The 17,146-nt window shown below is 31.8% G+C and overlaps 2 protein-coding genes, 1 non-coding gene and 1 pseudogene across 3 annotated transcripts; 3 read left to right on the top strand and 1 right to left on the bottom strand.

Annotated features, from left to right (window-relative positions):
- Nucleotides 1–1,044: 1,044 nt before the first annotated feature.
- Nucleotides 1,045–6,109, top strand: LOC100792488 (rRNA-processing protein FCF1 homolog). Its single transcript, XM_041012916.1, has 7 exons — nt 1,045–1,119; nt 1,480–1,584; nt 3,256–3,266; nt 4,311–4,398; nt 5,049–5,105; nt 5,200–5,278; nt 5,916–6,109. The coding sequence occupies exons 1-7, from the start codon at nt 1,045–1,047 to the stop codon at nt 5,927–5,929; spliced, it is 429 nt and encodes a 142-aa protein (XP_040868850.1). The 3' UTR covers nt 5,930–6,109.
- Nucleotides 6,110–7,429: 1,320 nt separating this feature from the next.
- Nucleotides 7,430–7,501, top strand: TRNAG-UCC (transfer RNA glycine (anticodon UCC)). The gene has a single exon. It is a non-coding gene; the product is annotated as a tRNA-Gly (tRNA).
- A 3,251-nt stretch (nt 7,502–10,752) lies between these two features.
- Nucleotides 10,753–14,668, bottom strand: LOC100779192 (protein ABIL1). The gene is made up of 9 exons (XM_003554693.5): nt 14,427–14,668; nt 14,127–14,209; nt 13,322–13,472; nt 13,138–13,237; nt 12,935–13,027; nt 12,711–12,798; nt 12,534–12,586; nt 12,317–12,423; nt 10,753–11,107 (listed from the first exon to the last, which is right to left on the bottom strand). Exons 1-9 carry the CDS (start codon nt 14,496–14,498, stop codon nt 10,949–10,951), a joined length of 906 nt encoding a protein of 301 aa, XP_003554741.1. The 5' UTR covers nt 14,499–14,668; the 3' UTR covers nt 10,753–10,948.
- A 465-nt stretch (nt 14,669–15,133) lies between these two features.
- LOC100791966 (uncharacterized) lies at nt 15,134–16,266 on the top strand (annotated as a pseudogene).
- Nucleotides 16,267–17,146: the final 880 nt, after the last annotated feature.

Raw genomic sequence — 17,146 nt, 5'->3', positions numbered from 1 at the left:
CATTATCCTATTTATTTTAATCATTACACTATTAACATAATGAAATATAATGTCTACTTAAAAGTATGTTATTTTTACTTTATTTTAAATTTTATTAAAGATATTTTAAAATATAGTATAAATTGAATAGTGAAATAGTCACAACATGAAAAAGATTAAGATCATTGAAAGTAAAAAATGTAAATAAAATAACTAGTCTATACATATAAAATTGCAAAGAGTTCAAAAATAATTAATAACTAAAGTTATAAATACTTGAAATATATTTTAAAATTAGTAAAGTAACATTTAAGTCATAAAAATAACATATAAATATGTTTATTTCTGTTACTCTACCTATATCAGTTAATTAATAAATAATTTTATCAAATTTATAATTTTTAACTATTAATTACTAGGTAGTTTTACTAAACAATACTTAAAAATGACTTATCTTCACCACGAGAAAAGAGATACTTTGCATTGCCTCTCTATATTTAGAAATAGTAAAAAAAAAGGTGACAAATGTATGGTATTTTAAATTATAGATTTATCACTAGTACTTTAATTTGTACGATGTGCAAGATAAGAAAGTAGTAATATTTTAGTCTAGGAAAGGTATAAGGTAAATATATATTTTATATAATTAAATAAATATATTTTAAATTTTGGATAAATTAAAACCTGTAAAATGCCATTTTATATTTTATATTAAAACAGTTAGTGATTTTGGAGTCAGCTGTCGGATTCTGATGTCTCTCGGTTCAGACTCAAGTATAGGGTTTTAGAAAAACTCAGGGACACCGGTAGGTACTGTTTCTCCCTTCATTTACGTGATTTTTTTTGGTACAAATTTGTTCTTCTTTCAATTCAATCGTTATTTATCATTCGCATGTTTCCTATTGAAACCGGGTTTCTAGTTCTGAGGATTCGCTTAGTCACATCAATTAGAAGCTCGTGACGGTCATGTGTTTGCTAGTTTGATAAACCATTACAATACTAACTACTGAAGAAGCTTGTTCTGGCTAGGCTTTTGCATTAGCTAGTTCTTTTTCTCCACCAACAATGGGTAAAGCTAAAAAAGGACCCAAATTTGCGGTTATGAAGAAAGTTGTCACTTCCAAAGCAATCAAAAAGTCAGTTTTTTCTTCCTTATATATATCCCTGTTAAAAATAGTCCTACATCGGATAATTCATGAACATGATAAGTATTTATATAATTGGGTACACCACTCCCTTATAAACTGGTTTTTAAGGGGATATTTCAGATGACTTTGCTGCACTATAAAATTTAATAATCCCAGTTATAACTAAAACATTAGCTCCTCCATTATGCTTGGGTTTTGCTCTATTTTCGTTGCCTGAATTTGTTCTAAAGGAAAAGTTATCCAGAAACATGTAAGCTTTCATTCTCATCATTTTCCGTTTCTTCTGATTCCTTGTGAATGTATCGTTTTCCCTCTTTTAATTTATTTTTTGGTTTGAATTTGCATTATTTAGTCCAAGTCATTCCTCGGCCCTTTTTTTCAATACAATACTGCATTGGGACCCCCTTACCGTATTTTAGTGGATACCAACTTCATCAATTTTTCCATCCAGAATAAAGTGAGTGTGCTTTGTTTTGCTTTAGGGGGTGTATTGGATTGAGATTTTGAGAGAATATTTTGACAAAAACAATCTTGAAGATTTTAAAAGATTATGTGGGATTGTATTGATTTTGTGGAATTTTAAAAGATTTTTTTTAAAAGACTTTTTACAATCAGGATTCTTAACCCAAGATTTTAATGGATTTCTAACACAGATTTTTAAGATTTCAAAGTACTTTATGGATTTTTAAGATTTTGAAAGATTAATACATTTTAAACAAAAAAATAACGGAAGTTACAAAAGTGAATGAAAAAGATGATAAATAAATTATAATGTTTGAATAAAGAAAATAAAAACGATAGAAATTTTAAACCTTTTAATAACAAAGTCATTATTGCCTAAAAAAATAATAACAAAGTGATTCTCACTTCATGTTCGCCTAATTATTAGCATTTTTCCACATATCTGAAAGATTATGAACTTAGCTCACCTTTAAGTAATCTTTCCATACATCCTCATGAGCAGTGAAAGTTTTTCCAATTGGGTCCCATCCAAAGCCAGAGTTGTTGCGCATAAGGGTTGACATCATGTTATACTGGTTTCGAAACCACTTCATCCGACTCAAATAATGACTATAAGTTTTAGGGAATTTAGTTTTTGCATTGAGTTGAGGAAGTATTATTCGTTCTACATTTTTTTTGCTAAGTGACCCATTGGCATCACGCAATCCCCTATTCATAGCATCCACCAAGAGGTGCAACAACTCATTGGTATCCTCCATAGTCCAAGATACATAATTATCTTTGTCTCTACTCTTTCCTTTGTTATTTTCTTGTGAATCCCCCATTTGATCGCTAATATATATATAAGAAACTAGTTATTTGACAAAAATAGTTATTATTTCCTAATTGTCAAAAGTATAATGACTATATCCCGAATAATATACAATTCAATAGAAAAATCAATAAAAAACTACCTAATAATAAAATAAGGGTCATGCTAACATGCGCACTTAGGGCACATGTTAAGGATACTTCCAATAGTAACTATGTCTTAAAAACAACAATTTTTAACTTTTAAAAAAGTAAATTGCACAACTTTCAATACAAAATTTCTATACATAATACACTAACAAGTGTCTTAAGGGCACATGTTAGCATTTTCCATAAAAATAATACTCATATATCATAAAATCATTTAAAAAAAAAACTATTAACAAAATAACAATAATAATAACACAATAACAATTAAAAAATTATTAACACAATAATAATAATAATAACACGCTGTCAAAAAAATAATAATAACACATTAATAATTAACATTTTAATAATAACACAAGAAAATAATAATAATAATAATGGACGTTGTAAAAAAACAAGTTGAAGAAACAGAAAAAAAAAAAGAGTTTTTTATTTTGATTTGCATATACAGTACTAAAAAAAAAGCAATATGAAATCTTGATGCATATCAATTGCCATTCTTTTGATGCATATTCATTGCCTGAACGTTGAAAACAATATGAATACGAAATCTTGAAGCATATACAACACCCTTTTCTTTTGATTTGCGTAATATACATATAGTATGAACAATATTGACTATCGATTGCCATTAAAAAAATAGGTAAAATTGATTGAAAAGTTGTAAGAGAATGAACCTGGTAGTGGTTTGTGTCTTGTTCGGCAGGAGAAGAAAAAGTCTTTGGAAGATTATGAAAAGTCTCAAGGGTTTGGGTGAGATTGTTGGAGGAGTATTTTATGTGTATTTCTAACTAAAAAGTCTCTCAAAATCCATTCCACAAAAGAATCCATCAAAATCTATTTACTTTTGAATACCAAAAGACATTTTAAAAGTGGTAAGAAATCTCAATTGAATACCAACAGATTTTGTTGCCCTGAAAAAAAAATCTTTATTGTCTTAATTGAATACCACAAGATTTGTTTATATTTTATAAAAGTCTTGATTGAATACCACAAGACTTTTTAATCATAAAAAAGTCTTTTAAAATCCTTTGAAATCTTAATCCAATACACCTTATGTTGTGAACTTGTGGTAGTATTTGTTAGAAAAATAAAATAAAAATGAAAGAAAAATAAATACGAAGAAGATGCACAGTCTTGAGTTAAATAACAAAATAACAGTAGTAAAATAAATTTAATTGACAGCATATGAATAATGCATTATAACATACAATAAGCACAAGAAAAAAATAAATTAGGGGAAGAAAAATATAGCCTGAGTTGAATCGCGTAAACGCTATCGTTAGAGAGAAAACGTTCCACTGCCCTGGTAGGAAAATTTGATTGCACTCCTCTCCCAAGATACGACAACTCGTTGGTTTCGATCGTGTGCAGCGAAAAGATCTCCGAACCTTCTGAACATCAATACTCTTGCTCTCACAAAAATAAGTTTTTTATAGGAAAAAGGAAGAGATAATTTTTTGAGAGAAAGAAACCAAATGTTACTCTGTCTTTTTAGTAAGGAGGAAAGAAAATGTATAGACACAGGTCACCTTAAGCAACAAACAAAATATGACCATTGAAAACTAACCTAGAGTTGTCAACAACAAATATAACAAACAAACTAGTTGACTCATGGCCTTTTGTTACTATCTTCTTTTTTATGCTACTATTGATCATATTCCTCAAGTAAGTAATTTCTCAGTCTAATCGGGAAAATAAATTATAATGTTTTAGTTTCTGCTGCTGGGTGTAATCATTTATCCCTTCTATATGTGATAGGATTGCAAAGGATCCTCGATTTGAGAGAATACTCTGTACTCATAAAGGGACGTATGCTGATGATTGTCTTGTTGAGAGAGTTACTCAGGTGCAACTTTTTAAGTATCTGTTAAATGTAAATGTTCAAAAGCATCTTGGAGCAATATAATGATTAAGATGAATTTACAATTTCCAGGCGGGAAGAAAAATAGCCTTTCCACAAATCATTTTTCTTGCCTTTGCGCTAGTTATTTATTTCATGGTTCATACTTTATGGAACTGCAGTATTTTAAATCTGTTTGCTCTAGATGTTAAATGTTCAAAAGCATCTTGGAGCAATATAATGATTAAGATGAATATACAATTTCCAGGCGGGAAGAAAAATAGCCTTTCCACCAATCCTTTTTCTTGCCTTTGCGCTAGTTATTTATTTCATGGTTCATACTTTATGGAACTGCAGTATTCTAAATCTGTTTGCTCTATATGGTTATCTAGACAAGTAAACAAATTTCTACTGCTACTTTTATCAATTTTGAAAGTTAAGCGAATGGGTGTTATTGATTATTTTTTTCTTCATTCTTGGTCTTATGAACCCCATTTTCCAAATTCTTGGCTTTTGCAATGTATATTCAATATTCACTTAAAGTGAACAATTTTATTACAAATAATTTTAACCAAAAGTAACAGTAACACACATCTGCTGCTTATTTCATTGTCCTTTTCTTTGTCCAATTAATTTACAAAAACATTTTGTTGCAGCATAAGTGCTACATTGTTGCAACATGTGATCGGGACTTGAAGAGGAGGATCCGGAAGGTAAAGCTATTAATAATTTATTTGTCTATCATGGTTTTGATATTGGATCACAATGCATGATCTACGAAGCATGAACTGGGTTTCTGTATTGCAGATTCCTGGTGTGCCAATTATGTACATCACCAAACACAAGTACTCAATTGAGCGATTGCCTGAAGCAACAATTGGTGGAGGTAGATCCTCATAATTATGCAGTGATATTTATAGCCATAAGTCACTAAATCCAAATTTGAGCTTAATTTAATGGACTAATCAACATTAAGCTGTATTGATAAACACAAAAAAAAAAAAAGAAGCAAAGTTTCATTAAATTTGGCTCATTTACTCCCTCACTGATTTGTTTTAATGTTATAGCATACTTCACACAAACCAGTTTGACTGCATACTGCTTGAGTTCATGTGAAATTGGGTAATATGAATGAATTTTGGTGTATTAGCAATAGTTCTGGACTCTGGTCAGTATAATACTCCAATAGTCATAGAAGAAATTTACAGATTTTAAGTTGGAATATTTATTTATTATAAAGCAAAGTTTCTGCTGATTTGAGCTTGAAGTCAATTTTGTAACAGAGCCAAACAAAGTTTTGCTCCTTGCTACTTAACTTAGTTCAGTTCATTGACCCTACCAAATAAAATGTAATTTTGTAGTGGTTCATAATTGTCTCATCAAATAGTTGTGAGTGAATGGAAACAAATTATTAATCTAACAATGCTAGACTGTTCCATGCTTACTGTTTTCTTTACCTGAGTCTACATATGTATATCTGTATAGTTTTGGCACAACTGATGCATTTGGGATTCTCAATGCAGCACCAAGAATTTGATGCAGTAGTAAAACTGGTAAAGCTGCATACACCAATAATCTTAATACTGATTGCTAGGTTGAGGAGCATGAAATCCTGTCACCATTCCATGCGTGTTTGGTCCTTTTGCTGGCCGTGGATTGAATTCTGATGGAAGCTTTTCTCTGAACAAGAAGCAACTCTTCAATTTTGATACATGAAACTTACCTACTTTAGCTTGGGAGATTTGGATTCCGTCAAATTTTGTTTTCCTCGTGTTGCGTTACTAATGTATCATTGTGAACCTTGGAGTTCCTAAACTGTGATGGTATATTTTAATATTTCTAGCCACATAAATTAGTTGAAGTGATATATCCACATATCTATATATATTGAAAGAGAAAAAAAGTCTATTTTCCTTGAAACTAACTTGTTGAGTTCATTCTTCACATGTTATTAGACTGATTTGGAAATTGAAAAATTCAGAATCACTGTTTTTCTTTTTCTTCTTTTAGGGTCTCTTTGCTTTACAGCATCTTTTAGTTTCTGTTTGTTGTTGGGTAAAATTACTTTTAAAGAATTAATTTTAAACCGTTAGATGTAGTTATGATATGTATTTAAATGAATTTCAACTACAAATTCCACATTTAAATTTAAATGTGTCACACTAGAAAGAATTGATTATAAAAATTTACTAAACAGACAATCAAAGTACTCATACAAAAATTTGTCTAATTTGTTACGAAATTCATAAACTTGGAGATTAAGTTAAATACACACAAACTTCTAAAAATCAAATCAATATAGGTTATTATTTTTAAAAATAAAATTACGTATAATGTAAGCCATTGGGTTTTAATTAGGCTTAATTATACATTTTATTACTCAAATTTTTAATTTTCATACATTTTATCATGCAAATTTTCTCCTTCACACATTTTACTCACATTTTTTGAGTTTTGTACATTTTATCATCATGTTGATAATGAAACAATTTTGTTTCACAAAAATTGATAACAAAATAAAGTTTTATTTTTACTTTAACTTTTTTTAGTGATACATTAATATTGACAAAATGTGCAAAAATTAAAAAATTAAGTGACATAATGCATAAAATGATGTAAGTTGATGGTAAAATATACAATTAAGTCTTTTAATTATATATTAATTATTATACTTATACACATACATATGATTTAGTCATGATGTATATCATATTGGAATACAGATTGTATATCGGAATTAAAATTATCCCCCTTTTAGAATCCACATATTCGAAAACAAGTCGATTTAGATTAAAAACGAATAAATTTAATATTTTGCTCAAGTTGATGATCTAATCAAATTTAATAACACTGAAAACTAATGACTGTGTTAAGATGTATTATCAATTAACATAAAAACAAGAAAAAGAATGAATTATATATATACATGTATATAATAAAGTATTTGAGAAGATAGAAATATAAATCTTGAATGGGTAGATGTAGCTGTAAAGTTTATAGGAAAAGAAAGATTTGTAGGAATCCCTGGCATCAACAAGCGTTTGTAGTCCAACGGTTAGGATAATTGCCTTCCAAGCAATAGACCCGGGTTCGACTCCCGGCAAACGCATAGCTTTTACCATAATAGATTTTTATTTCACATTCTAATTGCCTTGCGGAATTTAACGCTTTTGAGTCCTTGGAAGTAGGCATTCCCGAAAGGGTTGGTAATGCCCCCGGCCAATAGGGTGGCCACGTTGATGAGCATTCCGTCCAGGCTCACATCGTTGCAATTACTAGGTGTTATTTTCTTTTTCAGTGACCCTGTACGGTTGTTTATGTGCATCTTTAATTTGTTGTGAGGTTTCCCAGAGGGGTTTAGTCATGGTAAGACACCTAAAAGTCTAAGAATGCTACTCATAGGCTCAAGGACTTTATTACTGTTTCAGCCAATAGTTGAATATTTCAAATGCTTTGACTGTATGCTGTGTAGGTTTTAATCGCGGAGAGGCAGCGAACATTTCAACACCTCAGTGGCTGAGGTTTGTCTTTTGTCTATTTTTGCTTCTTATAATTGGTTATAAGAATGTGCTTCTGACATCCAATTAGAATTGTCTTTTGTTTTCTTTTTGTTAGTAGCTTGATTCAGTTATTAATGATACCTTATTAGACTTAATGGAGTCTCATGTTTCATTTGTACTCTCCACTTTAAAAAAGTGTGGATGAATCATTCTGGTTCTAGATATAAATGTGTTTGTATTTATTTCATGTAATACAATGATTCTGATGACCATATAATCTGTTTTAAAATATACACCCTGTAAAATATCCTCTGTTTTCTCCATACAGAATTCCTGCGAGCAATAATTGTCTAAACATTAACACCGTTAGTTCCAATTTGAACAGAAAGATTTAATTGAAAGGATTTTAAAAATTAAAATATCAAATTAAATCATTTAAAAATTGAAAAAATCAAATCGGATTCTAAAATTAAATTAAAGGACAAAAACATTAATTTAGCCTAATAATAAATATTTTTTTTTTTCATGTAATCACTTATGTTACAACAATAGATAATTTCATTACCATCCCTTTCTCCTTTAACAATTCACACCCGTTGGTTGTCATTTCTTTCTCACTGATCTTTGATTATAGTAGCAGTGTTATGCATGTATGATGTAAAATTTTCATTTGCCTATACATTATATAAGGGTCACCTATATATATGGAACTATGCATGCATCAGGTAAGATCCTCCAGCTGTACAAGTTTATTATGGCCACTAACAACTAACAGCTCCTCAACTGATTTAACCAAATCCGGCTGATTTTTTAGGCAGACATTACATTGATAATGAGGACACGACGGTCATAGAGCTGCCTAATTCCATTACTGCTTTCATTTAGTTTCACTTGTCATCTGCTGTGATGAAGTTAATGACATTTTTGAAGGAATGATGGAGCTGCCTAATTTCACTAATGCTTTTATTTGATTGTGCTCACTATCTGAAGTGATGAAGTTAGTGACATTTCTATAAGGAAATTTGATAAAAACAACTATCTTTTTGTCTTAAAAGAAAACAGGCTTCCTTCAAAACTATATATGTAAACTTTCACAAAATTAGTTTGGCAATGTCAGAATGTGTTTATTCCACTGTAGATCCTAAATTTGACAGGTAAAGCAATATTTAGAATATGGATTGATGAGAATATTGTACCTCATGTACTATTGAAGCAGAGACCCAAATTTCTTTGCCAGTATCAGAAGATACCAGGGTACTTTCTTCACTTAAAACAGGCAAGCCATGTCCTATTCCAAATGACAGTGGAATCAGATTATTGTAGAAGATAAAACTTTATTGATAAAGCAGATAAGCTAAGGATATTATTAGTAGACATGACAGTTCCCATAAAATGCTTTAAATGAAGTAATACAACCCTCAAAAGGAATAAAGAAATTAACTGAATAAATAGTCAGTGAAAATAACTAATAAAAAAATCTATAACCTGCTGATCTAGGATGGGTCACAGAGATGTATGGTGAATTATATGTAGATATATCAACTCGACACTGCAACGAAAATTAGGTTGAGTCAGTAGAAACAGTCTCAGTATGTAGTATCTGCACATAAGCCAAATTAATGCAAAACATCTGGAAAAGAAACACAGTTGTCATTATGCTTAATATGATATGAGAGAAAAACTTGGATTCATGGAATTAAGCGAAGGTGCCTACCGGATATGTTATTTAACTTGACGTTCATGCTTCATTTCAAGGACTGTAGTACAAACTATCATATGCATCTAAACCTTTTATGAAGCAACCCAACTCAAGGATCAGCTTCCGAAAACTAAACGTATATCACTATGATTAACTTAATTCTAGAGGGCAATTTCCCCAATTGTTAGCGGCTAGTGCCTTTTTTCAAGTGAATACATAATGAGGCACATTTGGGTATATGATAATAGAGGCCATTAAAACCAAATATTGCAAAGTGTCAGAAATGTCACTTTTAGACATTTGATAACTGACTGTTAATGTAATGAGCCATTCTCAAACTTATCGCTTGCATTCTTCTATTGATTCTGTGTTTCTGTCCTCTGTTTGAGTCTTGGCTTTCTCTCTACAATACTGCTGCAAAGCAGCATTAAAACAAATATAAAAACAAGAAATTACTAATACCTGATTGGCTTAACTGTGTGTGGTGGGGTAGTTCACTCTCTTGGTTCGGTGTTGCGCAAAGAAAGTGAGGTTTGTATCTAACAGTGAGCCTCCATTGGGCCACAAAACAAGAGTAAACTAGAAGAGTGTTCTCCCAATTTTCTCACACATGCAATTAATCAAACACCTGCAGCACAATGAAAATTGATGTGGTGCGGTGGTTTGGAGGTCTTACGATGGTGGACCGCGGTGGCTATGGAGGAAATAGGAGAAGAAGGATAACAGAGGGTGACTGACTAAGGTCCTGTGAATAGAAGTCGTTGATGCGGGAGCGGTTAGTTCTGGATGAGAAGAAGCTTTTTATTTGTCAAAATAGGTTTATTATTTTTAATTTTTAAACAATAAAAAATACTGGGACGGCACCAAAACCCGACAAGTATTGACGGCACCCAAGCAAGCAACTTGAAAAACTTTACGAAGCATCACAAGACAAGAAAGTCAACCCTTTTTTATAGCATCAATACAAATATATATATGGTGCAAAAAATTCACTACCCCTATATATAAATCATAATTCAAAAGTATATATATATATATATATCTTGAGTAATCTAGTGAGTAGAAGATTCAACAATCATTATTCAAAGACTAGAACTAGAAATATACACTAATGTAATTCTGTTCATTAGTGGACGAATGGTCAACGAAAAGAGAATTATATCAAAGTTGTTTTCTTAACACTTTTCTTTTATAAACAAAAAAAAAAGAAAAGAAAAAGAAAAAGAAGGAGACATTTATCCAATCATTGCAGAGCTTGCGTTTGCTTAAAGAGGTATTATTCTTAACTCCTCTGTGATAAAAAAAAAAAGTGACATCTATCCACATCATGCAGAGCTTGCATTTGCCTTGATAGGTATCATAAGACAGAACCGGCCTTCAACTTAGCTGCCGCTTGCTTGACAAGGAAACTAGAAAGCACACTTTTACTGCGAGTGTGAACTTGAACAGCCTCACGTCCATTTCGATCATCAAAGGAACCATATGCTGTCAGTGGTTTGGAACGCTTCAGTGCATCCTGCAGACACAGTTTCATCAGTAACTTTGCCACAGTTATTATGCCACAAAAGCACTAAAAAATCACCCTTTAGCTCTCAAACTCTTTAAATTCGTGCAAACTGGCTAGCTGGAATATATTCTCCATAATTTCAGCTACTGGTGCATCTGTTAGATAGAATTCTAATATTTGGTGGAAGTAAAATAGAAACAAATATTTTTCCCCAATGGATGTGAAAACAACCCCACAAAGAGGGGGGCAAATGCAAAATCCATAAAATGGATCTAAAATAAAAGTTTCATTTTGCTATTGAAATAAATCATGCATGCTGTATCCGAACAATGTATGTAATGTTCGAATGAGTCAACAAAGAGTAAATTTGGATAGTATCTATTCACATAATTTAAATATATTATATTGTATAAGAAGCACATCTTCATCAGAAGTAACCATATAAGATCAGGTAGATAAGGCAAATACAGCACCAAATGCTTAATGGGCAGCATAAAAGCACCGGCTTTTAATAAAGTTTGATTCGTGTTGATACTAGCCTGGTTGTGAATTTTATGAACTGTTAGTACTAGTATGTTTTTGTTGGAAACTACATAAATAATTAAGTTGTTCCACCTTCCAAGTTACCTAGATTCATTGTAACTTAGGAAAATAGAGTTAGAATTATTAGCTTAGTAGTTCTTGTGAATTGCATCTTTGATTCATTACTCCCTTTGTAAGTTGAAACTATTCTGTATATAAATCCTTCCTTATGCTGAGTGTGCTACTTTGTTAGGACAATTAGTTGAGGTGGGTTAGGAGAAGTGGTTAGATAGGACATAGGAGGAGGATGTAAGAGAAGAAATATCCAGTGTAGTATCATTTGTAAATTGAGCAATTACTCTTTTGAAAGTATTAAGTGATTGAGTTACTGGTATAAAGAACTCACAAAATTGTCAATAAAATCAGCCAAATACCCCCCTTAAGCCTATTAGACAGATTATCCTATCCTAGAAGTGAATTTTTCTCTCTGAACCTTTATTCACGTGCAAAATCCAAACTACTACCCCTGATAAATTCTGACAAAGATCTTGCATGGCAATGTTAAAAAAATTCATCAGTTTTGCAAACGTACTAAAATAAATAGCAACATATTTATTGATCAACAATAATCACATTTTTTACTATTCTATCAAACATGGCACACCAGGCATTTGAACCCGATGAAAGTGACATTACCCTGCTTGTGGCACCCAAAGTTTGGGTGGCAGCACCAGAAGTAGGAACTCCATTTGCCAAGTGAGGTTGTGCTGCTGAGGTTTTCATCCTCGTACTCCCTTCACTACCTACAAGCACAAAACTAGGAATTGTAAGGAGCTATTGTTTATACACATAACCATTGCTCGCCCAATTGAACTGAATTATATAATACACGGGATACAGCTATTCAGCATACCTAAAAGGTGGAAAACTCCAGAGGTCTTGGCAGAAAATTTTGAGTCCTTGGCACTGAAAAAGTGGATGTCTTAAAATATTAAAATAGCACTCTATATCTTGGGCTACAATAATGCCATCAATGGAGTGCATCACAAATAAAGTAACAGGCCTACACAGCCTCAAATTATAAACTTACTTTTTTGAAGTGCGTGAAGCCTGTTTTTTTAAGGTAAACTTAGTTTCTGATGCTAAATGCCATGAAAGAGTTTTTGAAATAGGGGTACCTAGATACAGTAATACACATCCAGTTAGATAATATGATGTTCACTTACCACCAAACCAAAAGAAAAGGAAAAGGGGGAGGGGAGGAGAACATACGTCAAAACCAAAAACTTCATAAGGGACAATTTTCCAACAGACCTGAAGAATGAAGACGAGTTCTGGTTTGAAATGAATTTTGTCTTGCACCAATCTTTCTGTGTGGGATAAAATGTACCTTTTTATGGACGGAATCTAGCTTGCATTGTTAAACAGAAACAAAGAGAACCATAAGAAAACCTAAATCCATAAATCTGTAGAGTCAATGATTTATTCTGAAGGAAAATGAGAACAGTTCAGCATACTTGGCAAAATGTAGTGCTTATGATGTCTGGGAATGAAAGCCAACAACTGCTGTTGCCGAAGACCTTCTTTATCGGTGTACATATGGCATGTAAGAAGTCTCTGCAATAAGCAAATATCTCACTTCCACTCCAATTGGAAATTATGTATTTTGACTTGATATCTCTCAAAAATGTTTGTAATTACCTGATTCAACGTAGAGACCTTCAAATCCATGGTTGAGACATCAAATGTTTGCTTCTCAAGAATGTCACTTAACTTGTAAGCCACAGTTCCTAGATGATCAACAGCATTAACAAGGGCCCTTGCTGCATAATCTTTCAGGTTTTCAAGTATCCTGACGCATAAATGTAGGACCAGCCAGGACCAGTTCAAATACAGAAGAATTATCAGCCGGCAGATTACAAACAAGCCTATATTATATTGTATTAAAGGAACTGTCCCTCCCATATGCTGTTAAATTAGCTAGTCACAAAAATTTCTAGGTTACAAATTCAAGTCATCCTTTTAAGGATGACCATATGCCATATCATCCATCCTCGCCAACTTCACTATGGAGACACAATCATACATTGTAAGAATCAATGGTACAACAAGTGCTTCTGCCTACATACAATTCTATGGGAAAGATCAGGGTTCAGGGCCCAACACAATAGAAGTTACATTAACAATAACAAATTTTAGTTAATGTCCTTTAAGTGTCGACTTTAAGACCATTCAAAATTTGTTATCAGAAATCATTATATTAATTTCTTATTTTTTAAGTACTCTCAATCTACTTTCTTGTCTACAACATATTATTTTATCCACCTAAATCAAATCATACAACTAGCACTTAAAGAAATACCAAATGCACAATGTAGTAGAAAACTTTAGCCGTAACATTGACAGCCCGGTAAGAACTAACTAGCGCAATTTATTAAGGGAAGGAGGTAAGGTCACCTTCTAGAACAACAAACTAAAACACTCATTAGCAAACAAGTATCCTTACATTTGTTTTTTATCACTATTGAGATAAGATTTCTCACAGTAGTCTGCAGCAGAATAGAGTTGAGGCCTCAGGTTCTTAAGTTCCTGAAAGATTTGTATCTCAATTAGAATGAGTAATGATCTTCTTTTTTTTTTTTTTTTGGCATTGCTTAGAGGTCCCAAATCTAGTAATGTCATAACGATGTTTGATGATATGAATTTGAACAAATCAGAAACAATAGCAACAGACACGGTAATTCAGTTTAGTAAGTTGAAATGAATGGCAATTGTGGTAGAAATAAAAAGAAAGAGATCTAATGACCTGCAGGGCGAAGATGAAGCTCTTGTTGTGTTCCATGGAAACCTCGTCGAATGTCATGGCACAATGTTCCATAAAAGAACTACAACATTAATATCAGGTAGTATTTAGTTTGGTTTGGTGGGAAAAGCAACACAGGAGGATCAAATTCAAGAACTGAAGAGAGAGAGTCACAAAGAAGAAGACAACACAGTCAAATTCCAAAGACAATCTATCACTCCTTTCATTACATCCGAAAATCACCCAACACAATTAGTTAATTAAGAATCATTATGTTCTCTGTTGTAACGGAAACGGCAATTTAACATCAAAAGACATCCATGCCCTTTGCTTTCTTATATCCATTTTTATATGAACTGGTTCTACATTATAAACATCTTATTTACACGTTGTATCAATTTTTTTCTCTTAACATATCATGCTTATATTTATAAACATACATACATAAACAATAAATTATGTGATTTTAAAATCTCAGCTTTTAATTTCTTTAGATTATATTTTCCCACTTTAAAAAATAAGCAAGCTAAGTCCAATTTTAAAAGAGTAATGCTAAATCCTCCTCCTACTTTTTATAATAAATAAAAAGTATTAAATGAAAAGTAAAATAATTTATTGTCTTGGAAGTATAAAACATATTTAAAACTTATCATCAGATGTAATAGGAGGATTTGTAAAAGAAAATAATAGGAGGATTAAGAATTATTTATTTTAAAACGGGTATAAAGATAGAGAAAAATGAAGGGGGAAAAAAAAGTTAGGGAATATGCTCTGGTCTCAACTAAAGGCAAGGCACCCAAAGATTCTAATCTTTCATGACGCATTATTCTGTTGTCCAAGTTTTTATCGCCATCTCCGTCCTTTCTTTGTTCGTTTTTTCTCTATCAAACCCCATACGTAAGGTAACATTAAAAAGTAGAAAGAAAGAGAGAAAATCCAAATCCAACCAATCACACACTTTTCCCACTTAATAACTCGATATGTCTAATCTTGCTTTCGTCCCCTCCCTTTTCTTTTCTTCTTGTGCAGGAATGGCATTTTCATAGAAAATTTCTGACCCACAACTATGTCCCTTCTCATCTTTTCCCCGGAAACGTCCTTTGTCCCCAAAATTGTACACAACCCTAACCCTAAACCCAGTAAACTCCACAACTTAAAACTCATCACAAGGGGCAAGACCATTGGGTTAAAAGTGAGTTGCAAAGTTAAGTATCAGAAGACAAGCAACAATACTATGTAAATTTGGGGTATTCTATTCGGTCCCTGAGAGAGGACTTCCCTGCTCTCTTCTACAGAGAACTCTCCTTCGACATCTACAGGTTCCCATTTCCCTCTCTCATTTGCATAGTTGTTATTGTTTTGCCTTTTATTTTGTGTGTGTGTTATGACCATATGCAAATTCATTTTTTTTTCTTCTTTCAGGGATGATATCGTATTTAAAGATCCTTTGAACACGTTCGTTGGCATTGAGAATTACAAGTCAATATTCTGGGCTCTAGGGTTTCATGGCAGGATGTTTTTCAAGGCTTTGTGGATTGACTTAAGCAGAGTGTGGCAGCCTGCTGAGGATGTCATTATGGTTCGCTGGACTGTTGATGGAATTCCACGAGGCCCATGGGAAAGTTGTAGTCGTAGTAGGTTTGATGGAACCTCTGAGTATAAGCTCGACAAGAATGGATTGAGCTATGACACGGATACAATTCGAAAATGAATGTTGTCATGTGATTTAAGTTTTTAAGAAGTAGTTCTCATTTTGGTTTAAAATTGTTGTAATCTGGGTCATAACGACAATACATGAATATCTAAAATGAAATAGTCATTAATATTTTTATCTTCAGGAAAAACATTAGAAAATCCTTTTAAAAATGACCTTTCAAATCAAAGATAGGTTAAGAGTCAATTATAATAAAGAAGATATTAATACCTTATATTTTTGGTTTAAAAATGGTACCTATAATTAATGGCATAAAACGATGTAACTTTATACTCCCTCCGTTTCAAAATACATGTCCATTTTTGAGAAATTGCGGTAACCAAGGACAGGCTAATTTGACACAAAAGTTCTTATTTTACCCTTGTCCTTTATTTTCTCCATTTTATATTTATTTATCCCACCTCATAATTACTCCCAATACCAAAATTAATTAAAGTTAATCAAATTACAATACCAATACATACTGGCAATACCAATACTACTAAATGGTAGTATTATTTTTGCTTCGATATTGAAAAGCTCAATTGGCATAGTTCGGTTATCAAAGTTTTTTAAAACTCAATTGAAAAAACTTCCCTCCATTATTAATTATACTCTAATCTTAAAATGTTTACCACCAAAGTTAAATTAAAATTTGTATTTCCCACCATTTTTTCAAAAACACTTATAATTTCAGTATATATAAGAGTTAATTATTGTGGACAAAAAACTAGAATCCAATTAATTAGTAGGCAAGGGCAAAATAGTCAAAATGCATCCTTAAACTATCAAATGGACATGTATTTTGAAACAAAAAATTTCTCCAAAATGGACATGTATTTTGAAACGGAGGGAGTAATATTTATTTTATCCCAAGAAAATATTTTTTGTTTTTTTTTTTAAAAACACACATACATTCTTTTGCAAGAAATTTTATTTATTTATTTTCATTAAAAAAAATATTAGCATAAGGATTTAAGCTAACATTAAACCCTCAAATCAGATAACATTAAAGATAGAATTGCTATTA

Source organism: Glycine max, chromosome 19, assembly GCF_000004515.6.
Source record: "Glycine max cultivar Williams 82 chromosome 19, Glycine_max_v4.0, whole genome shotgun sequence".
Lineage (NCBI taxonomy): Eukaryota > Viridiplantae > Streptophyta > Magnoliopsida > Fabales > Fabaceae > Glycine > Glycine max.
The sequence above is the reverse complement of the archived record's forward strand: the minus strand, read 5'-3'. Positions and strand labels throughout refer to the sequence as shown.

Excerpts from the sequence above, each read along its gene's own strand:
- LOC100792488 (XM_041012916.1), top strand. The coding sequence starts at position 1,045 with ATGGGTAAAGCTAAAAAAGGACCCAAATTTGCGGTTATGAAGAAAGTT. Across the intron at positions 1,120-1,479 it reads CCAAAGCAATCAAAAAGTCA|TCCAAGTCATTCCTCGGCCC; the intron begins GTTTTTTCTTCC and ends TGCATTATTTAG. Across the intron at positions 5,106-5,199 it reads TGAAGAGGAGGATCCGGAAG|ATTCCTGGTGTGCCAATTAT; the intron begins GTAAAGCTATTA and ends TCTGTATTGCAG.
- LOC100779192 (XM_003554693.5), bottom strand. The coding sequence starts at position 14,498 with ATGGAACATTGTGCCATGACATTCGACGAGGTTTCCATGGAACACAAC. Across the intron at positions 13,473-14,126 it reads AATAGTGATAAAAAACAAAT|GATACTTGAAAACCTGAAAG; the intron begins GTAAGGATACTT and ends TTTATGCGTCAG. Across the intron at positions 13,238-13,321 it reads AGGTCTCTACGTTGAATCAG|AGACTTCTTACATGCCATAT; the intron begins GTAATTACAAAC and ends TGCTTATTGCAG.